General features: G+C 44.4%; 1 protein-coding gene across 1 annotated transcript; it reads left to right on the forward strand.

Annotated features, from left to right (window-relative positions):
• The first annotated feature begins 1,274 nt into the window (after positions 1 to 1,274).
• Positions 1,275 to 23,776, forward strand: DPP3 (dipeptidyl peptidase 3). The gene is made up of 19 exons (XM_087705284.1): positions 1,275 to 1,305; positions 2,154 to 2,212; positions 3,762 to 4,040; positions 6,006 to 6,095; positions 7,815 to 7,952; positions 8,084 to 8,158; positions 8,963 to 9,053; positions 9,835 to 9,962; positions 10,563 to 10,693; positions 11,717 to 11,775; positions 12,066 to 12,260; positions 14,120 to 14,232; positions 14,489 to 14,581; positions 15,790 to 15,852; positions 16,782 to 16,906; positions 18,088 to 18,208; positions 19,413 to 19,592; positions 22,419 to 22,581; positions 23,463 to 23,776. Exons 3-19 carry the CDS (start codon positions 3,771 to 3,773, stop codon positions 23,606 to 23,608), a joined length of 2,181 nt encoding a protein of 726 aa, XP_087561410.1. The 5' UTR covers positions 1,275 to 1,305; positions 2,154 to 2,212; positions 3,762 to 3,770; the 3' UTR covers positions 23,609 to 23,776.
• The last annotated feature ends 314 nt before the right edge of the window (positions 23,777 to 24,090 follow it).

The raw sequence follows: 24,090 nt of genomic DNA on the forward strand, positions 1-24,090 counted from the left end.
GAAGGAAGGATCAGGAGACAACGGGAGGGAAGGAGGAAGAAAAATAAGGAAAGAAAGAAGTAAAGAGGGAAGGAGGAAAGAAGGAAGGAGAAAGTGAGGGAGGGAGGAATAGCAATAGCAATAGCAGTTAGACTTATATACCGCTTCATAGGGCTTTCAGCCCTTTCTAAGAGGTTTACAGAGTCAGCATATCGCCCCACACAGTCTGGGTCCTCATTTCACCCACCTCGGAAGGATGGAAGGCTGAGTCAACCTTGAGCCGGTGAGATTTGAACCGCTGAACTCCAGATAACAGTCAGCTGAAGTGGCCTGCAGTACTGCACCCTAACCACTGCGCCACCTCGGCTCTATAGGAAAGAAGGAAGGAGGGAAGAAAAGAAAAAGAAAGGCAGAAAGGATTAAGGAAAGAAGGAACAGGAGAGAATGGGAGGGAAGGAGGACGAAAAAGAAGGAAATAAAGAATGAAGGAAAGAAAGGGAAGGAGGAAGGATCGAAGGAGAGAATGAGGGAGGAAAGAAGGAAGGAGCAAAAGAAAGAAAAAGGGTATGAGAGAATGGGAGGGAGGGGGGAAAGAGGGAGGAAAAGAAAAAAAGGAGGAAGGAATGAAGGAAAGAATGGGAGGGAAGGAGGAAGAAAAAAGAGAAAGAAGGAGAGGGGAAAGAAGGAAGGAAAGAATGGGAGGGTGGAAGGAAGGAAAAGAGGGAAAGAAAAAGGGAAGGAGAAAATGAGGGAGGGAGGGAGGAAAGAAGGATGAAAAAAGAGGGAAAAGAAAAAGGATGAAGGAAGGAACAGGAGAAAATGGGAGGGAAGGAGGAAGAAAAAGAAGGAAAGCAAGAAAGGGAAAGAGGAAGGATTGAAGAAGAGAATGAGAGGGAGGGAGGAAAGAAGGAAGAAGGGAGCAAAAGAAAAAGAAAGGATATAAAGAGAAAGGATTCAAAGGAGAGAATGGGAGGAAGGGAGGAAAGAGGGAGGAAACGAGAAAAAAAGACACAAAGAGGAAGGAATGAAGGAGAGAATCGGATGGAAGGAAGAAGAAAAAAGGAACGAAGGAAGGAGTGGAGGACGGAGAGAGAGAGAAAACAAGATAAAAAGAATCAGATAAAAAACAGCTAGCAAGCAAGAAAGAATCGAGCCAAAAATGAAAAAAAGAGAAAGGCGGACCTTCGGTCTCCCAGCAACGCAGCTATCAGCCTCTCATTGGCTGGATATGCCCGGGGGGTGGGGCGTGCCCGCCCGACCGCCCCGCCGAATGGACAAACCGAGAAGGGGGCGTGGCAGGAAGTTGGAAGGCGAGCTCTGCTGCAGGTGAGGAGGAAACCGAGCGGAGCGGGAGGTCACGTGGACACGGGTGCAAGGGAGACTCGTGGGAACGGCAGCACGCGTGTACACCCATCCGGGTCTGACCTCAGCCTGCATCGGGGGCATCCTCGAAGCCGCTGGGAGATTTCAGGAGGGCGGTCGCCTGGAACCCCTCTGGCTCCAGTTTTTAAAAAAAGCAAGTTTCTGGTCCTCATGCTTTTCAAAGGAAGGTGGGATTTAACCGCAGAGAAAGCTGGTTGCCTCTGAATCTTGGGGAGCACAATTTAGGATGGGCAAGGGTTTTTTTCCCCAGCCGTGCTTGAAAGGCAATTTCCTTGCTTGGCTGGAGGGGTGGTGGTGGACTAGATGACCTACAAGGTCCCTTCTGTTAATCTGTTAATGGCTCCTTTCCCAACCCCTAATCAGGAAATGGCTGGCTGGGAGGGAAGGAAAGGACTTTGTCCCAAAGATGTTTTTTTTCTTTTCCAAGCTGACTTTCTGGTTTTTTTTTTCTTTTCTTTGAAGGCGTTTTGCTTCTCCCCCAAAGAAGCTTCTTCGGCTCTGACCCCAAGTCCCCACCATGCAAGTCAGAGCTGCAGAAGGTTCCTGGGTGAGAAGCAAAACGTCTTCCAAGAAAAAGCAAGGAAGTCCAGTTGCCTCTTGGGGGAAAAAAAAGGACCTTTGGGACAACCATGGATGTCACCTGGGTGACGGAGAATCCCAGGGAGGATTTTGAGTAACTGTTATACAAAGCAGGGCTCGACCAGGCCCCTGGAAAGCCATGAAAACTGCCCCTCTGCAGGAAAAAGTTGGAATATTAAAACATGGGGTTTTTTCCCCCCCTTCTTTTTCAGGTTTAAAGCAACAGATTTTATATCTGGCAGTTGCTGCTTGAATTCAGGAAGAATCTGAGGTATTAGGAATGTGTTTGGAAGCCCTTCCTTCCTTCCTTCCTTCCTTCCTTCCTTCCTTCCTTCCTTCCTTCCTTCCCTAGCTTTCCTTTTATTGCTCCCTTCCTATTCTTCCTTCCTTCCTTCCTTCCTTCCTTTTTAGTTTTCCTTATTGCTCTCTTCCTATTTCTCCTTCCTTCCTTCCCTAGCTTTCCTTTTATTGCTCTTTTCCTATCCTTCCTTCCTTACTTCCTTCCCTAGCTTTCCTTTTATTGCTCCCTTCTTATCCTCCCTCCCTCCCTTCCTTCCTTCCTTCCTTCCCTAGCTTTCCTTTTATTGCTCCCTTCCTATCCTTCCTTCCTTCCTTCCTTCCTTCCTTCCTTCCCTAGCTTTCCTTTTATTGCTCCCTTCTTATCCTCCCTTCCTTCCTTCCTTCCTTCCTTCCCTAGCTTTCCTTTTATTGCTCCCTTCCTATCCTTCCTTCCTTCCTTTTTAGTTTTCCTTATTGCTCCCTTCCTATTTCTCCTTCCTTCCTTCCTTAGCTTTCCTTTTATTGCTCCCTTCCTATCCTTCCTTCCTTCCTTTTTAGTTTTCCTTATTGCTCCCTTCCTATTTCTCCTTCCTTCCTTCCTTAGCTTTCCTTTTATTGCTCCCTTCCTATCCTTCCTTCCTTCCTTCCTTCCTTTTTAGTTTTCCTTATTGCTCCCTTCCTATTTCTCCTTCCTTCCTTCCTTCCTTCCTTCCTTCCCTAGCTTTCCTTTTATTGCTCCCTTCCTATTCTTCCTTCCTTCCTTCCTTCCTTCCTTTTTAGTTTTCCTTATTGCTCTCTTCCTATTTCTCCTTCCTTCCTTCCCTAGCTTTCCTTTTATTGCTCTTTTCCTATCCTTCCTTCCTTACTTCCTTCCCTAGCTTTCCTTTTATTGCTCCCTTCTTATCCTCCCTCCCTCCCTTCCTTCCTTCCTTCCTTCCCTAGCTTTCCTTTTATTGCTCCCTTCCTATCCTTCCTTCCTTCCTTCCTTCCTTCCTTCCCTAGCTTTCCTTTTATTGCTCCCTTCTTATCCTCCCTTCCTTCCTTCCTTCCTTCCTTCCCTAGCTTTCCTTTTATTGCTCCCTTCCTATCCTTCCTTCCTTCCTTCCTTCCTTTTTAGTTTTCCTTATTGCTCTCTTCCTATTTCTCCTTCCTCCTTCCCCTTCTTTTATTTGTAGATTTGTATCCTGACTTTTATTTTATTAATAAATAACTCCAGGCGGTGAACATATCCAAGGCATTCTCCTCTCCCTGTTTTCCCCCCCACAACAACCCTGTGAGGTGGAATGGATTGGAGGGAGGGACTGGCCTAAGATCACCCAGCTGGCTTTCAATGCCTAAGCCAGGACTAGAACTCACCATCTCCTGGTGATTGGCTCAAAGTCACCCATCCGGTTTTCATGCCTAAAGGGAGACTAGAACTCACCATCTCCCAGTTCCAACCTGGCGCCTTAACCACTAGACCAAACTGTCTCTCTTTTATCTTTATAATAATAACCAAGTACATACCATGAGTATCAAATCTCGGTTTCTCCCTTGTCCAGGTTGGCATCATGGTGGACTCCCATTATGTTTTACCCAACGACATTGGGATCGCGACGTTGGATTGTGCCGAAGCTTTTGAGCTGTTGTCCGCGGAAGAGAAACTCTATGCTCATTACCTGTCACGGGCTTGTTGGTATGGGGGACTGGTGGTCCTGTTACAAACGTCCCCGGAATCTCCCACCATTTACGTCCTCCTCTCCCGCATCTTCCGAACTCAGGACACGAATCAGTTACAAGAGGTGGCCCGTTCGCTCGGCATCACAGATGAAGAATATCAGGTAATCGATCAATCAAAATGGAGCCAGGAGGGGCCTTGGAGGTCCTCTAGTCCAACCCCCTACTCAAGCAGGAGACCCTGTACCATCTCAGACAATTGTCTGTCCAATCTCTTCTTAAAAGCCTCCAGTGACGGAGACCCACAACTTCTCGCGGCAAGCCGTTCCTCTGGTTAATTGTTCTCACTCTTAATCAAGTCAGTCAATCGGAATAGACCTGGAAGGGGCCTTGGAGGTCCTCTAGTCCAACCCCCTGCTCAAGCAGGAGACCCTATACCATTTCAGACAAGTGACTGTCCAATCTCTTCTTAAAAACCTTCAGTGATGGAGCATCAACAACTTCTGGAGGCAAGCAGTTCCACTGGTTAATTGTCCTCACTATCAGGAAATTTCTCCTTATTTTCTAGGATGCTTCTCTCCTTGATTAGTTTCCATCCGTTGTTTCTTATCTTGCCTTCTGGTGCTTTGGAGAATAATTTGACCCCTTCCTCTTTGTGGCATCTCCTCAAATACTGAAATACTGCGGCCATGTCATCTTTTTCTTTAGATTAGTCAAGCCCAAATCCTGCAACCATCCCTCATAGGTTTTTGTCTCCAGACCGTTAATCATCTTCATTGCTCTTCTTTGCACTTTTCCCCCCCCCAAGTCTCAACTTCTTTTTTGTAATGCGGTGACCAAACCTGGATGCCGTATTCCAGGTGTGGCCTTACTACATTTTAATAAAACGCTACTAATGCCACATTCTGATTCTACGCCTCTGTTTGTGCAACCGAGGATCGTATTTGCTTTTTTTGGTGGTGGCTGCGCACGGCTGGCTCATATTTAAGTGATTGTTCCACTAGGATTCCAAGATCCCTCTCGCAATTACTGTTTTTGAGAGAGTCTTTGCCTTAGCTGTACTTGTTCTTTTGGTTTTTCTTGCCTAAATCGAAAATCTTCTTTTTCTCCACGTTAAATTTCATTTGATTGGATAGAGCCCGTTGTTCAAGTTTTGTCAAGATCCTCTTGGATCCTGAATTTATCTTCTGAGGTGTTGGTTATTCCTGCCAGCTTAGTTGTCATCTGGAAATTTGATGAATTTCCCTTCCATCCCCTCATCTAAATCATTTATGAAGAGATACTGAAGAGCGCTGGACCCAATTTTGTGGTGAAGTACTGAGGAGATTGTTTTTCTTTCTTTTCCTGCTCTGTTGACCACACTTGTTATGGCCTGGTAGCAGATTCGGGCAGTGAGGAGGTTGTGTGGAACATGGGCCAGTCCTGGAGTCTGGGGAAGGCTCTGATGAGGGCTCTGTATTCTGGTCCTTGGAGCTCAGCAAGGCCTAGCACCATGGCAGCCATTCTGATGAGCAAGAGGGCTCTGGTTGTGGCCCGCCAGTGGCAGATTCGGACAGTGAGGAGGGTTGTGGAGGAAGATGGGCCAGTCCTGGAATCTGGGGAAGGCTCGGAGGAGGTCTCTGTCAGAGGCAGAGAGGGGGCCAGGGCCGTCCGACAGTTATCAGCTGCCTTCGGAGTCAGGCATCAGTGAGGCAGAAGAACAGCTGGAGCCTCTTCCCAGTGTGCGCATGTGCAGAGTTGCCCAAGGAAGGGAACAGCTAAAGAACAGGAAGTAAGGCCACAGGTGGACGGTGAATGGCCCCTCCCATGGGCAATAAAAGAAGAGCGCAAGGGGAGTGGAGTTTGCAGGAGGCAATTAGTTCATTCCTGTGTTCTTGCAGTGTCTGAAAGATATCGGCCTGGCCACTCTCCAAGCCTGATCAAGGTCGGTAATTGCGAACTACCTTGAAAGGCTGTGGGAGAGGAAAGACTTTGCGGGAGAGGAATTCACTGTAAATTAAATAAAAGGGGTTTATCGGGACGAGGACCCATGCTGCTGGGAAAGCTTAGGTCAGAACAGCACTTTTGTAAAAGATTAAACTCTGGTTTTGTAAAAATGAAGGCAAATAAAATGGAATTCTCCCTTGCAGGCACTTCTGGTTTACACGGCGGCCATTTACGCCAATATGGGCAACTACAAGTCCTTCGGTGACACCAAATTTGTCCCTAGCCTTCCCAAGGTAAGCGCCAAACGGAAGACTATTGGGTGGGATCAGCTTTTTAACTTCTGCCCTTCAGCCAATTGGAAAGCTCCTTGGGCCTCATTGGGGAGGGGTTGGTGGAGGGGCGGAGTCTTGACAGTGGCTCCACCCCCTCTTGGGCCTTGAACATTTTTTACATTGATGTTTATTGTCATTTTTTTCCCCCTCAGGTCCATTTCTTTATTTTCATTTTTATTTTGTTACCCTCCCCTGTTTTTTTCTGTTTACTTTGATTTCTTGATATATATATATTATTTTGATATTTTTCCTCACTTTCAGTTTAGCTTTCTTCTAGTTTTCATTTTATTTTCATTTTTATTTCCTTTAATTATTTCTTTCCTCGTCTTTGTTTGTATTTTATTTCAGGTTTTCCCTCATGAATTTTGCGTTATTTTCTTCTTGCTTTGGTTTTCTTTTAGTTTTCATTTTTATTCTCTTTCATAGTTCCTTTCCTCATCCCTATTTGTATTTTATTTCATTTTTTATTCATTGTTGGTTTGAGTTTTTGTTGTCATTTTAGTTTTCATTTTATTTTCATTTTTATTTCTTTTCCTTATTCCTTTCCTCATCTTTATTTGTATTTTATTTCATTTTTTTCCATTGTTGGTTTGAGTTTTTGTTGTCATTTTGGTTTTCTTTTAGTTTTCGTTTTATTCTCCTTTTTATTTCTTTTCCTTATTCCTTTCCTCATCTTTATTTCTTTTTCATTTCATTTTTTCCCATTGTTGGTTTGAGTTCCTTTGTTTTCGTTTTGCTCTAGTTTCAATTTTATTTTATTTTTCTTTTGTTTTTAACTTCCTTTTTCACCCTGTTCATATTTATTTTGATTCTTTTCATTTGGATTTTTAGCAATAATATTTTTATTATTTTTATAATACTTTATTATTTTATACTATTTTATTATTTTAATAATATTTTATTATTTTTAATAATATTTTAATATTTTAAATAATATTTTATTATTTTAAATAATATTTTATGTTTTTAATAATATTTTATGTTTTTTAATAATATTTTATGTTTTTAATAATATTTTATTATTTGTAATAATATTTTATGTTTTTTTATTGTTGTTGTTGTTGTTATTTTTAGCACTACACACCAGAACAACTAGACACAAGAACAGTTATATCCCTGAATGCCATCACTCTTGCTAAACAACTAATCCCCACAACACTGTCAAATTATCTACTAAAACTGTATTACTATTATTCTTCTCTTCCTTCCTAGTACCTATTTCTTTCCACTTATGACTATAACCATGTTGCTTGTATCTTTAAAATTTATATTGCTTTTATTTGTTTCCTAGTATAATTTGATTGCTTATTAGTAACCTATGACTATCTCTAAGTGTGGTATCTTTTTACTCTACTCAATACATATGACTGTATTTTATCCTCCTTATGTACACTGAAAGCATCAGCACTAAAGACAAATTCCTTGTGTGTCCAATCACAAATAGCCAATAAAGAATTGAATTGAATTCTATTCTAATCTATTCTATTGCAATAGCAATAGCCCTTAGACTTATATGCCACTTCACAGTGCTTTACAGCCCTCTCTTAGTGGTTTACAGAGTCAACCTCTTACCCCCTCAACAATCTGGGTCCTCATTTTACCACCTCGGAAGGACAGAAGGCTGAGTCAACCTTGACTGTTATCTTTTTACTTTATCTTTTGTTCCTTTTGTTTTTCTAGGAAAAACTGAAAAAACTGGTGTGGGCGAGCCAGGCATTTTTGCAAAACCCGGAAGAGATGGAAGCTTTGTGGGAGAGCTGCGAGAAGCTAATGTACTCCCTGGAGCCTCTTCAGAGGCATTTAGGGCTCCGTGGGGAGGTATTGTTCTTGGGCCCATCTCAGCCCCATTTCTAGGGGGTGGTGGTGGGGGAGGGATTGGCCATTTGGGGGCTCCGACATCCACGCCTAGAACTATCATGGTACCTGTCCCCTTTCTTCCTTGTCTTTAGGGGGTTTCCACCTACTTCTCTGCAAATTGTTCCATGGAAGATGCGAAGCTGGCTCAGAAATTCCTGGATTCTCAGGTACTGTAGGAGTTCTAGGCTGCATCAACAGAGGGATGGAATCAAGATCCCGTAAAGTGTTAATACCACTTTATAAGGCCACACTTGGAATACGGCATCCAGTTTTGGTCGCCATGATGTAAAAACAGATGTTGAGAGTCTAGAAAGAGTGCAGAGAAGAGCAACCAAGAGGATTAGGGGACTGGAGACTAAAACATATGAAGAACGGTTGCAGGAACTGGGTATGTCTAGTTTAATGAAAAGAAGGACGAGGGGAGACACGATAGCAGTCTTCCGATGTCTCGGGCGTCACCACAAAGAAGAGGGAGTCAAGCTATTCTCCAAAGCACCTGAAGGCAGGACAAGAAGCAATGGGTGGAAACTAATCAAGGAGAGAAGCAACTTAGAACTAAGGAGGAATTTCCTGACAGTGAGAACAGTTAATCAATGGAACAACTTGCCACCAGAAGTTGTAAAATGCTCCAACACTGGGAATTTTTAAGGAGAGTTTGGACAACCATTTGTTTGATAGGATACCCTGCCTAAGCAGGAGGTTGGACTAGAAGACCTCCAAGGTCCCTTCCAACTTTTGTTATTCTATTCTGTTTTATGAAAAACTGGAAACCTTAGGCATGAAAGCCATTTGAGTGGCTTTCCCTCTCTCTCTCTCTCTCAGTCCAACCCACCTCACAGGCTGGTTGTTGTGGGCAAAATAGGAGGAGGAAGGGGTATTAGGTGTGCACTCCATGGAGTTATTTATAAATAGAATAGTGCTGGGTTAAAAATGAATACGTTTTTCCAAATGCTTTATTCTTTCCTCTGTAGAACATCAGCGCATACAACACCCGGCTTTTTAAAACAGAAACTGGAGGAAAAACCAGCTACGAAGTCCGTCTGGCTTCAGTCCTTCTGGATGGTAATGGCTGGAGCGTCCCTCCGCCCCTTCTTCTCCCTCTTGTTTAATGGTGACCCCCTAAACAAAGAATATATATATATATATATATATATATATATATATATATATATATATATATATATATATATATATATATATATATATATGTTTTATTTGTGCTGATAAATAAATAAAGGGAGACTAGTATAGATCTATTTCAAGCTATTTAGCTCTCATCAGCTAGCCATACCCTTACTGGGATTCGAACCTGGGCTGTATTACATATTAGGCAGATGTGTTAACCACTAAGCCACAGGCTCTCCTCCTTTATCAGCTGAGCCAGGGAAATAGGTATGTAATTAGTGTCACAACCCCTGGTATGCCCAAATATGGGAGGAAGCTCACTGCTTCCATTCTCTGTCTATCGGCTCGTCACAAGACATCATCCAGACAGAAACCCAATATTTTTACTGTTGTTGTTGAAGCAATGAGTTTCCTCCCATATTTGGGCATATAATATATATACAGCGGTTGTTAAGTGAACCTGGCCTCATTAACTTTGCTGATCAGAAGATCGCAAAAGAGACTCTGCCACCATCATAAATGCGAGTCAGTTGCCAAACGTCAAAACCGTGATCGTGGCCATGCTGCAACAGAGGTCACAAGTGTGGAAAAAAAGTCACTTTTTTTCCTGTGAGGTTGTAACTTTCAGTGGTCGCCAAATGAACCGTCGCAAGTCGAGGATGACTTGCATCGGCCAACGCCGCTTTTAAAATGCTGAATCCTGCCTCTCTTTTTTCAGAGCCCCAACTTGATGAGATGAAGGTCAAAACGAAGCAATTCCAGTTTGAGGGTTGCACGTTTACCGTCACGCGGGGTGATTACAGTCCGATTCTGCAGAGGGTTGTGGAGAATTTGCAGAAAGCGCAGGTAAGGGACGAGCAGAATGGGTTTTCTGATGATCTGGGTTAGCAGCTGTCTCAAGATCTCAATCTTGTAAGCTTGTGTGTCCTTCTGCAAACCCACCAGGTCTCCAAAGAGTCCCCCAGCTAGTATGCTTTAAAAGGGATGGACTTCAACTCCCAGAATCCCCCAGCCAGCATGCTTTTAAAGGGATGAACTTCAACTCCCAGAATCCCCCAGCCAGTATGCTTTAAGATGGGTGGACTTCAACTCCCCAAATTCCCCAGCCAGCATGTTTTAAAAGAGATGGACTTCAACTCCCAGAGTCCCCCAGTCAGCATGCTTTAAAAGGGATGAACTTCAACTCCCAGAATTCCCTAGTCTGCATGCTTTAAGATGGGTGGACTTCAACTCCCAGAATTCCCCAGCCAGCATGCTTTAAAAGGGATGAACTTCAACTCCCAGAATTCCCCAGCCAGCTTGCTTTAAGATGGGTGGACTTCAACTCCCAGAATTCCCTAGACAGCATCAATTCTGACTTGAGCATTCTGGGAGTTGAAGTCCACCCATCTTAAAAGGTCTAACTTAGAGAAGCAGTTCCCAGCAGCCTCTCTGTTTCCTCACCAGCAACATACCGCCAGGCCCGTTCAGACGGAGATGTTGGAGCACTACGCAACCAGCTTCAGGCAAGGCTCCATCCCAGCCCACAAAGAGGGGTCTCGCTGCTGGATTCGCGACAAAAGTCCCATCGTGGAAAGGTGAGCTTTGAACTTAGGTGACCTTGGAAAGAAATCGATGTCCTTCCTTGGGATGAGACGGGATAATTGCTTAATTCTCGAAATTTCATGTCAGCTTGTGAATTTATCATTACTTCTTAAGTTAGTTACCATTCAATGTTGCGACGGCACTGAAAAAAGTGACTAACCATTTTTCACACTTGCATCATCCCTATGGTCACATGATCAAAATTCAGATGCTTGGTAACTGGTTCATACTTATGACGGATGCAGCATCCCAGGGTCATGTGATCCCCTCTTGCGACGATAAAGTCCATGGGAACCCATATTCACTTAACTGTGTTACTCACTTAACAAATGTAATGATTCACTTGACTGCAGCAAGAAATGTTGTAAAATAGGACAAACTCGCTTAACAAATGTTTCACCCTACCAACATAAACCTTGGACACAATTGGAGTCATAACTTGAGGACTACCTGTAATAGGATAGACGGCCGTTATCAGACCTGAAAATAAGATGAATAAAAATTAAATTAAAATTGAATTTAAGAAATGGAATGAAGTTAAAAAAAATGAAATCCAATCAAAAAATGCATGCAAAATGAAATTAAAACAAAAAAAAATGCCATGAAAGAACAATCGAAGTGAAAGGAATTTTTAAAAAATGGAATGAAATTAAAAAACAAAATTCAATAAAAAGGCAAAGCGAAATGAAAAAAAAGGTAATGAACTAAAAATTGAAATTGGGAAGTGAAATTCAATCAAGATGCCATTAAGATGAAATGAAAAGGAAATAAAAATTGAAATGAAATAAAAAAAGGAAATAAATAAAATGAAACAAAATTTAAACAAAATGAAAAAATAAATTAAATGAAACAAAATTTAAACAAAATGTAAAAATAAATTAAATGAAACAAAATTTAAACAAAATGAAAAAATAAATTAAATGAAAAAAAAATTAAATGAAACTATGGGAAAAAAATAAAATAAAATTGTCGTGTATGTATACGTCTGTTGATACTTGTTCCATTTGCCTCCACAGCTACATTGGTTTTATCGAGAGCTACCGAGACCCATACGGATCCCGCGGAGAGTTTGAAGGTACTTTCTCTTTGAGATGTGGGAATCTTTGAATCCAGCACTTTATGTGGACTCGAAGGAGGAAGATTGGAGACAGTCAAGGAACCAGTTTGCCCTGTCCTCATAGAAAACCCCTTTGAGTGAGGAAGAAACGTGGCTTGCGCCCAGAGCTATGCTTCCGTTTCCCACACATCAGCCGAGCCTCGATTCTCCCCGCTCGAGTGACGCGAATACGAATCCAGCCCAGAGAATTTGCAAGATGCGAGAAGCTCCTCTGGTCTTTTGTTCCTCTGACGTCTTGTCTTTTTCAGGTTTTGTGGCTGTGGTGAACAAAGCGATGAGCGCCAAGTTCGCACAGCTGGTGTCCCAGGCCGAACACCTCCTGGAAGAGCTGCCTTGGCCCCGCGCCTTTGAGAAGGACCACTTCCTGAAGCCGGACTTCACTTCCCTCGATGTGCTGACTTTTGCAGGAAGTGGGATTCCTGCCGGCATCAATATCCCAAATTGTAAGGCTGTGCGGATATTTGGATTTTTCATTACAGCAGTGTTTCTCTTATTCTTTACATTTTTTATTTTTAATTGCATGTTGTTGTTAGTTGCGAAGTCGTGTCCGACCCATCGCAACACCATGGACCACGTTCCTCCAGGCCTTCCTGTCCTCTACCCTCCTCTGGAGTCCATTTAAGCTCACGCCTACTGCTTCAGCGACTCCATCCAGCCCGCTCCTTCTCTGGCATCCGCTTCTTCTTCTTTTGCCCTCCATCATTCCCAGCATGAGGCTCTCTCTCTCTTCTCTTCTTCCTTCTCATTAGGTGGAACAAAGTCTTTGAGTTTCCCCTTCAGGATCCAGCCTTCTAAAGAGCAGCCAGGGTGGATCTCCTCTAGGACTGACAGGTTGGATGGCCTTGCAGTCCAAGGGACTCAATGCAGGAGTCTTCTCCAGCACCAGAGTTCAAAGGCCTCCATTCTTTGGCGCTCAGCCTTCCTTGTGGTCCCAACTTTCACAGCCATCCGTTGCAACTGGGGAAACCATCGCCTTGACTATATGCACCTTTATTGTCAGGGTGATGTCTCTTCTTTTTAGGATGCTGTCTAGAGTTGCCATAGCTTTCCTCCACCGGTTTTATTGTATTGTATAAAATATAAGAACCAAAAGAATATAGGAAATTAAGGGCAGAACAGGGAACAAGAAAAGGGGCATGTGAGATACAAGGGGGGAGAGAAAAGAAAAGTGGCCATTGACTTCCAACTTCTCCAAGCACAGTACAAGATAAAACATTCTATAAAGGTATTTTGGAGGGAGGCAACTAAATCCAATATTGAAGTTTAAAGCTTGCACGGCAAAGTCGAAGAATAAGATGCATTAGAAAGTTTTGATTTAAAAGGAAGAAATGCTTTTTCTTGTTTGTGTTTTTAAAAAGTTTAGTACTTTGAGGAAAAGGGGGGGGGTGAAAAGGAAGGAAGGAAGGAAGGAAGGAAGGAAGGAAGGAAAAAAAGGTCCCCCCTCTTCAGTAAGGCCAAAAAAAATTGAAACAATACAATACATTTTGTAAATAAAAATGGGGGACAGTTCACAAAGATGACTAGGTGCAAATAGAAATGTATTTTCATAGCGAGAAAGATAAAGCAGGAATGGTTAAATTGAATATTTCATTTAAAGAAGAAAATATGTTCTTATTTGGTTATCATTTCTGGAATTTACGCTTGTGAAGAAGGAAAAAAAGAACTTTGATTTTCGTTTTGTTGATTAGAAAGATTTGGTGTTATAGAAATGGCTAGTCATCTATATATATAAAAGCCAAATACCACTCACTCATCACGAAATCTTCAGAACTGTAAAGCCTACAAACTTGAAATTTGGCACCTATGTTCCTCTTGGCTTCTTGGTGCTCACTAAGAAATGATTTTTCGAAATGGCTATCAGATCATTAGTATTTCTTATACAGTAATTAATATGCTCTGATACTAAGAGGTTCCACTCCCCCTCCCCACCTGAAAAGAATTCTGTTCCAACTGCCAGTTGCCTTATATTAACACGCTCTGATGCTAAGGAGTTAGACATTCTACTCCCCCTCCCCACCTGAAAAGAACTCTGTTCCAACTGCCAATTGCCTCACATTCCGTTACCTCAGTTCAAAGTGGCAGATGTTCCACTCCTTTACTCAGGAGCGGTCTGAGGCTCCTTACAGTACTAAACGTCAAGTCCCACTCCCAGAATTCTCCAGCCATTGTGCTTTAATATCTGGACTTGGGGCAGAAAAAAAATATATGACCCCTTTCTCTGCTCTCATCCAGCCCGGCTTCTGTTGGCCCCAGGGATGATGGGAACTGTAGTCCACCTCTTCTTCCTCCTCCTCCTCCACAGATGATGACATCCGCCAGACAGAAGGATTCAAGAACGTCTCGCTGGGGAACGTGCTGGCGGTTGCTTACGCCACCCAAAAGGAGAAACTGACTTTCCTGGCAGAAGAGGACAAAGTACGGCTTCTGTGTGTGTGTGTGTGTGTGTGTGTGTGTGTGTGTGTGTGTGTGTCTCTCTCTCTCGGAGGACATGATGGAGGAAAGCGGGACCTGGTGGGAGGGGGGAAAACTTGAATGACAAGTCATTTAAAGAAAAGCCGCAGGGCGTAACAAAAACCAGTCCTTTCGATCTAGAGAGGAATGACAGAGTTGGAAGGGATCTTGAAGGTCTTCTAGTCCAACCTACTACTAACCTCAACGGTGTCTTTTGCAGGATCTCTACATCCAGTGGAAAGGACCTTCTTTCGAAGTCCAAGTTGGCCTCCACGAACTTCTTGGTCATGGCAGCGGGAAGCTGTTTGTTCAGGTAAGACCTATCCAGACTGCAAAGCTACAATGGAATAGAACAGAAGGAAAGAAGAATAGAATAGAATAGAATAGAATAAGAGGAAAGAAGAATAGAATAGAATAAGAGGAAAGAAGAATAGAATAAGAGGAAGGAAGAGAATAGGAAAGAAGAATAGAATAGATAGAAGGAAAGAAGAATAGAATAAGGAAAAAGGAAAGAAGAATAGATAGAATAGAAGGAAAGAAGAATAGAATAAGGAAAAGAAGAATAGAATATAATAATGGGAAAGAAGAATAGAATAGAATAAGGGGAAAGAAGAATAGAATAGAATAAGGGGAAAGAAGAATAGAATAGAATAAGAGGAAAGAAGAATAGAATAAGGGGAAAGAAGAATGGAATAGAATAGAATAAGGAAAAGAAGAATAGAATAGAATAAGGGGAAAGAAGAATAGAATAGAATAAGGGGAAAGAAGAATAGAATAAGAGGAAAGAAGAATAGAATAAGAGGAAAGAAGAATAGAATAAGGGGAAAGAAGAATGGAATAGAATAGAATAAGAGGAAAGAAGAATAGAATAGAATAAGGAGAAAGAAGAATAGACTAAGAGGAAAGAATAGAATAGAATAAGAGGAAAGAAGAATAGAATAGAATAAGGGGAAAGAAGAGTAGAATAGAGCTGGAAGGGACCTTGGAGGTCTTCTAGTCCAGCCCCCTGCTCAAGCAGGAGAACCTATACCATCTCAAGACAAATGACTGTCCAATCTTTTCTTAAAAACCTCCAGTGATGGAGCACCTACAACTTCTGGTGGCAAGCAGTTCCACTGATTAATTGTCCTCACTGTTAGGAAGTTTCTCCTTAATTCCATGTTGCTTCTCTCCTTGATTAGTCTCCATCCATTGTTTCTCGTCCTGCTTTCTGGTGCTTTGGAGAATAGGTTGATCCCCTCTTCTTTGGGGCAGCCACTCCAATACTGGAATACTGCAATCATGTCACCCCTAATTCTTTTCTTTAGACTAGCCAGACCCAAAACCTGCTGCCATTTGCTTTTCTAGTATTTTTAGCCTCAGGGCTGGATATCTTCCAGGTGTTTAGATGCCACATCTGTAAATCTCTGTGGGTCCTCCATTTCCCAGTTATTTTTTTCTGCGACAATATTGCTTCGACATTAATTTTGCACGGGACTTGGGATTTCAACAGCTTTTTTCCCTCCCTCTCTTCCTACGTAGGACGATTCGGGGGCTTTCAACTTTGACAAGTCTGCCGTGATCAACCCGGAGACGGGAGAATTGGTGAGGATGGACAGAGGGGTTTAAGTGGATATCACATCTGTCCTGGGTAGTTCGCAAAAGGCGATCGCGTGACTGGCACAATAAGTACGAATCAGCTGTGGCCCGCCAGCGGCCAGCAGAGCTGACAGCAGATTCAGACAGTGAGGAGGGTTGGGGAGGAACCTGGGCCAGTCCTGGAATCTGGGGAAGGCTCTGAGGAGGGCTCTGTGTTGGAGGCAGAGAGGGGGCCAGGGCCGTCTGACAGTTATCAGCTGCCTTCAGAGTCAGACATCAGTGAGGCAGAAGAACAGCTGGAGCCTGTTTCCAGTGTGCGCATGCACAGAGTCCCCAGATGAAGGGAACAGCTAAGGAACAAGGGGAGACTTGGGAGTAAGGCTATGCATGGACGGTGAATGGCCCCTCCCAGAGAAAATAAAAGAGGAGCGAAAGGGGAGTGGAGTTTGCAGGAGACCATTAATTCGCTTAATTGGTTCGTGACTCTCCGAGACTCCTGGCCAAGTTTTGCAGATCTGGGCCTGGCAGCTCTCCAAGCCAGATAAGGTCTGTGACCGTAAATCCTCCCTTGAAAGACTTTGCTGGAGGTGAAGGAGCAGAATTCACAGTCAATTAACAAAAGGGTTTTTTTGTTGGGACCAGGAGTTGGCTTCAGGTTCTTGGGAAGCCTCGGTCAGAACATTAGTTGCCAGGCGTCCAAATTTTGATCCCATAACCAGGGAGGTGTTGCGACAGCCATCAGTGTGAAAAAAACGGTCCTCGGCCGCTTGTTTCAGCTCCGTCGTAACTTGGAACAGTCACTAAATGAACTGCAAACCCAGGGCTACCTGTATTGGTTTTGGCTTAGGAAGAACAAAGTTTTGGGGGGACAGTGACTTAGAATAACAGATGAACCTTCCATCATGATGTTCTCTGCTCACCCCAACCCCGTCCAGATTCGGAGTTGGTACCAAGGGGGCGAGACTTGGGACAGCAAATTCTCCAGCGTGGCCTCGAGTTACGAAGAGTGCCGGGCAGAATGCGTGGGTCTCTACCTCTGCTTGAACAAGGATGTTCTCCGGTGAGCCGTGACAGGCTTGGGGGAGGAGGGAGAACGAGGGGGTACCTTCTTAGCGGCGGGAAATCTGAATTGCAGCCCAGAAAGAGGCAGATTGGGTAGTTTCAACCTACGACCACCGTCGAGCCCAAACCCTCTGTGGTTAAGTGACACATTAGTTGTGTGAGTTTTTGCTTCCGTTTTACGACCTTTCTTGCCACAGTTGTTAAGTGAATCACTGCAGTTCTTAAGTTAGTAACACGGCTGTTAAGTGAATCTGGATTCCCCATTGACTGCCGGTCAGAAGGTCGTAAAAGCGGGTCACATGACCACAGGACACTAGAATTGTCCTAAATATGTGTCAGTTGCCAAGGGTCTCCCATTTTGGTCGCATGCTGCAACAGTCGTAAGTGTGAAAAATGGTCATCTGTCACTTTTTCCACTGCTCTTGTAACTCTGAAGAGTCATTAAATATACTACCCGTACCTATAATATAAGGGACACGGTGGCTCAGTGGCTAAGAAGCTAAGCTTGTCGATCAGAAAGGTCGGCGGTTCGAACCCCTAACGTCATGTAACGGAGTGAACTCCCGTGACTTGTCCCAGCTTCTGCCAACCTAGCAGTTCGAAAGCATGTAAAAAATGCAAGTAGAAAAATAGGAGCCACCTTTGATGGGAAGGTAGAAGCGTTCCATCCGCCTTCGGCATTTAGTCTTGCCGGCCACATGACCCCGGAGACGTCTTCGGACAGCGCTGGCTCTTCGGCTTTGAAACTGAGATGAGCATCGCCCCCTAGAGTCAGGAACAGCTAGCACATACATGCGGGGGGAACCTTTACCTTTTATCCATAATATCTTCCCTAGTTGAATGTTGACTAAATATCATCCAGCAGTGTTAATTTCCCACCCTTTGTGGAAACAGGCGGAAAGAATTTTAAAACCATTGAAGTACTAAATCTTACAAATTGTTAGCCTATATAACCGTACTATAGCAATAACAAAGTAATTAGCAGGAAAAGCAATAACAATAAGCATCTTATATAAAAGTAATAAGGATTATGAATGATAGTTATATGGAATGAAAATAATAACTTTGGGGACGTTTTTATTGATTTCAAAAAAATAAGATAAAATAGAAATATCTTTGCATTTATCGTATTTTTTCCTCTCTTAACTGGAGTGTTCATTTTGTTTTTGGCTTTGTCAGGATCTTTGAACTGAAAGGGGAAGATGCTGAAAATGTGATCTATATTAATTGGCTAAATATGGTGCGGGCAGGACTTCTGGCTCTGGAATTCTATACCCCCGAATCTGGTAGCTGGCGCCAGGTAAGGATCTAATTTTGGAACTGTATTTCCTTGGTGTTTCATTATGCCCCATTTGCAAAAGACAGAAATATTGGCTTTATTATTACTACATGATGATGATGATAATGATAATAATGTAATGCAGTTTTCTCAACCTTTGCAGCTTGAAGATAAGTGGGCTTCAACTCCCAGAATTCCCTGGCCAGCCTAACTGGGGAAGCCTTAACTAACCCTCAAAAACCTTCACTAATAATAGTTTCTTATTAACTTTATGTTTTCTTTATTTGTGAGTATTATTTTTGCACCCAAACCGAAAGCACCAAGGTGTTTCGGGATTGAATAATATCACTCTTATATTTATCTATAAATGAGTGAAACATAATGGCACAAAGTAAGCACAAAATATATCCATGTTTTTAGGACACTTACTAAATTATTGACAATACGATAAGTCGCATTTTGGTTTATATTGGTTTTTTTTTACTTATTATATATAATTATTTCTATTGACATTTTGTCCAACGTTGGCTTTATCATTTACTGAGTTATGATTATTCTTCCTTCCCCTGCCCTTACTGGCTGGGGAGTTCTGGGAGTCAAAGTTCACCCATCTTAAAGCTTGCTGATTGGGGAATTCTGGGAGTTGAAGTCCACCCCTCTAAAAGTCTGCTGGCGGGGGAATCTTGGGAGTTGAAGTCCACCCACGTTAAAACCATGCTGGTTGGGGAATTCTGGGAATTGAACTCCACCCATCTTAAAGCCTGCTGACTGGGGAATTCTGGGAATTGAAGTTACCCATCTTAAAGCATGCTGGCTGGAGAATTCTGGGAGCTTATTTCCACACACACATTTACTGAGTTATAATTATTCCTCCTTCCCCTGCCTGTACTGGCTGAGGAATTCTGGGAGTGGAAGTACACCCAAGTTAAAAGCATGTTGGATGGGGAATTCTGGGAATTGAAGTCCACCCATATAAAAGTCTGCTGGCTGGGGAATCTTGGGAGTTGAAGTCCACCCATGTTAAAAGCATGCTGGTTGGGGAATTCTGGGAGTTGAACTCCACCCATCTTAAAGCCTGCTGACGGGGGAATTCTGGGAGTTGATTGGCAACATTGAACTCCTAAAGAAAACCTGGAATTTTGCTTGGCTCTCTTGGAAATAGCACGCCGATTCTACTTTCTAGACTCCTGTTTCCCTTCCTGACATCCCCTCATTTCTCCCCCAGGCCCACATGCAAGCCCGCTTTGTGATTTTAAGAGTGCTGCTGGAGGCTGGCGAGGGCCTGGTGTCCCTGCACCACACCACGGGGATGGACGGGAAACCCGACGCGGCTGTCTTGCTGGACCGCACCAAGATCACCTCCGTGGGAAAACCAGCTCTGGAAAGTTTTCTCCGGAAGCTGCAAGTAAGTGAGGGGGTGTCTTCCCTCCCTTAGCCATGGGAACTCCGCTCCGAATTGTGAAAGAAGGGAGCCAGTTTGGTCTAGAGCAGGGGGTGTCAAACTGAAGGCCCTGGGGCGCTCTACATGGGGCTGCCCCTGAAAAGTGTTCGGAGACTACAACTGGTCCAGAATGCAGCCGCGCAAGCGATATTGGGTGTACCGAGATACACCCATATTACACCCATCTCCCGCGAGCTGCACTGGCTCCCGATCGGTCTCCGAACGCGCTTCAAGGTGCTGGTTATCACCTTTAAAGCCCTACATGGCTTAGGACCTGGATATCTACGAGACCGTCTTCTGCCACATACCTCCCAGCGTCCGATAAGATCTCACAGGGTGGGCCTTCTCTGGGTGCCGTCAAGTAGACAATGTCGTCTGGCGGCCCCTCAGGGGAGGGCCTTCTCTGTAGCTGCCCCGGCCCTATGGAACGATCTACCCACAGAGATCCGGACCCTCCGCACTCTCTCAGCCTTCCGAAAGTCTATTAAGACTTGGCTATTCCGGCAGGCCTGGGGCTGTTGACCTCTTGAATGAGGTCCAGCCCCACTAAGGTTGAGTGCATGTTGTGTCTTTTAACTTCCCTGTCATTCTATTTTTTAAATTTTTTTAGTATTTTTAAATTGTTTTTATGTAAGCCGCCCGGAGTCCTTCGGGATTGGGCGGCATATAAATTTATTAAACATTAACATTAAACATTAACATACAGCCTACGGGGAGAGCTTAGATCTAGCCCGCAGAAAAGGTGGAAGAAGGCGGAACATAGAAAAGAAAGTATTAATATATATCTTCAAGAATGAGATATAGAGGGGGAAAAATAGGACATGATAATGAAGAAAAGGGAATGGGAAAGAATAAGTGTAAATTATAACAGGGTTTGCGGGAATACCACCCCGAAAATACACTAATTCAGAGTAGAAAAGAGATAACCGCAACAACAGAAAAGGAAAGGAAGAGAGGAGAGGAGAAGAAAGGGGAGAGAAGGAAAGGAGAGGAAGGAGGGAAGGGATAGAAAGAGAAGGAGAGAGGGTAGGAGGGGGGAGAGGAAGAGAGGAGCACGGGAGAGGTAAGGGAAGTAGGAAAAAGAAAGGAGAGGAGGAAGGGAGAAAGAGAAGGGAGGGAGGGTGAAAAGAAAAAAAACAGGGTGGTGATAATACAAAGTAAGTGTATGGGAGGGTAAGAAAAGCAACGCAGAATGTATGTTTTAACTTTTTATATGGAAAAACAAATATGTAAAAGTGATCAAGATAAATAAGAACAATAACTATCTGAATGTATACCTGTTACTGTCGTGGCACGACAAAACCGCGGTCCACTAAAGCGCGCCCGATTAAAGCGCGTCGCTGACATCATCAGCAGCGCGACAACAACGACCGCGGAGAAAAAAGGGCGCTTTAAAAAGCACTTTTAAAGCAAGCCGATTCACGTTAAGGTAAGGGTTAGGGTTAGGTTTAGGGTTAGGTTTGGGGGGGTTAGGTTTAGGTTTACGCGTTAATTTTAGCTTTACCGCTCACAGCATGCTTTTTTTGTCGCGCTGTGATGACGTCAGGTACGCGGTTTCGTCGAGCGCGCTTTAGTCGAACGCGGTTTTGTGGTGGAACCGTTACTGTATATAAGAGAATAAAAATAATAAAAAGGTCTGGCCCACAGGAGCCTGGAAACAGCAAAGGAGCAGCAAAACTACCTTTGCTAGCTAAAATGGAACTCGGGAGTGGGTGGGGGGGCTGTGCGTGGCACCCCCGTACCCCATTTTTTGCTGGTGGGAGGCTATCAAAACAAATTAAAAACACGCACCTGCCATCCCCGCCAAAGGGCGTCATGGAGGCTGCTCCCGCCGTGTTCTAACCTAGGCTTCCTGATAAAGCATAAATCACACGCTTCCTCCCCAAAACCCTCTTTTTATTTAAATGGGTGTGAATTATGGTCATTTACAGCCCATAATGATTCACAAACAGTCTGCCGAAGAGTCTGACAGTTGTCTGTCACAGTCTTTCAAGGTAATGCTGATTAAGCACCCACCTTTGTCTCCCTTGATACGCTGCCAGAGACCTCGTGTTGCCAATTAGTTTTTCAAGGCCAAAGAGAGCACAGAGTCAAAACAGAGCTTCTCAGAGTTTGAACCGACTAGAACGAACAAAGTTGCTTCCTGGAAGGGCTCATGTCCGTTTGCTGCTCTTTGATGCTTTACAGTGGGGCCAATCATCTCCAAGCCTCACGCCCGAGTCGCCCTTTCTGTCTTACTTGTTCTTGCCTTCTGGAAGCTCTTCACATGCGCATGCAGGGAAAAGGCTCCACTGTTCTTCCGCCTCGCTGATGTCAGGCTCCGGAGGCAGCACTTAACGACCAGATGGCCCTGGCCCTCTCTCTGCCTCTGACGCGGAACCCTTGTCCGAGCCTTCCCCAGACTCAAAGACTGGCCCATGTTCCTTCCCAACCTCCTCGCTGTCCGACTCTGCTGTCAGCTCCACAGGCCGCCGACGGACCACAACACTGCAAACCCTAGCTACTACGCCCTTTCTCTTAGTGGCGGTCACAAAAAGAGCGGCGAGCCCAGGGACGCTAGGACTGGCTAGAGTGTGCCAGAAACAGAGACGGCGTCTCCAGCCTTCTCTGGATCAGCTGATCCACGGGCCGAGGTTAAAGGGCCTCCTACACCTCAAAAATAATAAGACCTCCCTGAAAATAAGGCCAAGCGCTTATTTTGGGCATCAAAAGAAAATAAGACCCTCTCCTATTCTCGGGGAAATACGGTAATTTTAGCAAGATTCCCCCCCCCCCCCCCTTTCTTTACAGATCCTGAAATCGACTGCCGACGTGGAAGGGGGCCGAAAGCTTTACGAAGCCTATTCAGCCGTGACGGACGACAAACCGGAACGCTTCCTAAGCCTACGCAAGACGGTGCTTTTGCGCAAGGAAGCACGGAAGCTCTTCGTCCAAGCCAACACCCGTCTGGAGGGTAAGGAGGCCGAGGTCTTAACCTGGTTTTTATCATTTCTCGGGGGGGTCCAACGTCACCGATTTCACTCGGTATGCACAACCTCTGAGCTCTTCCCAGGATTTTCCAGAGATTTCCGGTGTAAAAGGATTTAGAGCTGGTCTCCGTTCAAGGAAGGGACACCGGATTGCAATTCAGCCACTTGGCTCGCATTTGCGACGGTCACAGCATCGTGTATGTGTGTGTGTGTTGATTGCCAGTTGTGACCTTCCCAGTGGCACAGTGGTCAAGTGTGTGGTACTGCAGACTACTTCTGCTGCCTGCTGGCTGCCTGCAATTTGGCAATTCAAATGCAACCAGGCTCAAGGTTGACTCAGCCTTCCATCCTTCTGAAGTGGGTCAAATGAGGACCCAGATTGTTGCGGGCAAGAGGCTGACTCTATAAACCGCTTAGAGAGGGCTGTAAAAGCACTATAAAGCAGTATATGTTTAAGTGCTATTGCCCTCCCTCCCTCCCTCCCTCCCTTCCTTCCCAGTGATTAGTACTGCAAGCTAACTGCACATTGCCAACAGTTTGATCCTAATGGGCTCAAGGTTAACTTAGTTTTCCGTCCTTCCGAGGTCGGTAAAATCAGGACCCAAATTAATGGGGGCAAGACGCTGACTCTGTCAACCGCTTAGAGAGGGCTGTAAAAGCACTATGAAGCGATATATAAGTCTACGTGCTATTGCTATTCGCATTAAACATGGTCCCCGGATACGTTTCTAGAGTCCACAACCAAGGAGAAAGGATGATTTGAGGGGGGATTGATTATAATCTTAATCATAGAATTGGGGACAGAATAAATTTTGCAATTTTCTGCCGGCTGACTGGTTTTCTTGCTCTCCCCTTCCTTGCCCAGGCGGCAAAGTCCGACTGACTCAGTACGAATCCAGCGCCGTGGGGCTGATCCGTTCCTTCTGCGAACGCTTTTCCGAGGACGCCGACATCCTCGAGCGGGAATTGCTGGAGCTGACTCACGCCGATGCTCATTTTTGGCAAAGTTAAGGCTGCAGGGCGGGTGAGAGGGGGTGGGTGGAGGGGCCTGGGTCTTCCCTCCTCTCCCCCCTTCCCAACGAGCCCTCCTGACGTCTGCCGTTCTCTCTGAATCACCTTCAGAAAGGGGAGGATTGCCATGATAGCGATATCGCGAATAAAGCTAACTTTTCTAAAGTTTGTGGGCTTCCGTTTGATTTGCCTCTCCCACCAACTCCATGGTGGCCACAGTCCAGGAGTTGGGAATTTGGTAGCACTGGATGGAAAGGCCTTGAAAAACCGAAGGGAAAGAGCAGGCTGGGGGAGGCGGAATTTTGACTCAAGAGTTGCACACATTTTATTTTATTTATTAGTTTGTCAAACATGTATGGGATAGCAGGTATAAGTAGATTTCCAAGCAGAGGGAAGACCTGCGGGAGTTGCAATGCCAGGTACCGGCGCCTGGAGGCTCAGTGGGCTGAGATGGTCAGCCAGTTCCAGGCCGTGATGCAGTC

The sequence above is a fragment of the Thamnophis sirtalis genome, unplaced genomic scaffold (assembly GCF_051295495.1).
Source record: "Thamnophis sirtalis isolate CommonGarterSnake01/CBP01778 unplaced genomic scaffold, rThaSir2_p1.2 scaffold_2, whole genome shotgun sequence".
Taxonomy (NCBI): Eukaryota; Metazoa; Chordata; class Lepidosauria; order Squamata; family Natricidae; genus Thamnophis; species Thamnophis sirtalis.

Excerpts from the sequence above, each read along its gene's own strand:
- DPP3 (XM_087705284.1), top strand. The coding sequence starts at position 3,771 with ATGGTGGACTCCCATTATGTTTTACCCAACGACATTGGGATCGCGACG. Across the intron at positions 8,159-8,962 it reads AGAAATTCCTGGATTCTCAG|AACATCAGCGCATACAACAC; the intron begins GTACTGTAGGAG and ends TTTCCTCTGTAG. Across the intron at positions 11,776-12,065 it reads ATCCCGCGGAGAGTTTGAAG|GTTTTGTGGCTGTGGTGAAC; the intron begins GTACTTTCTCTT and ends TGTCTTTTTCAG.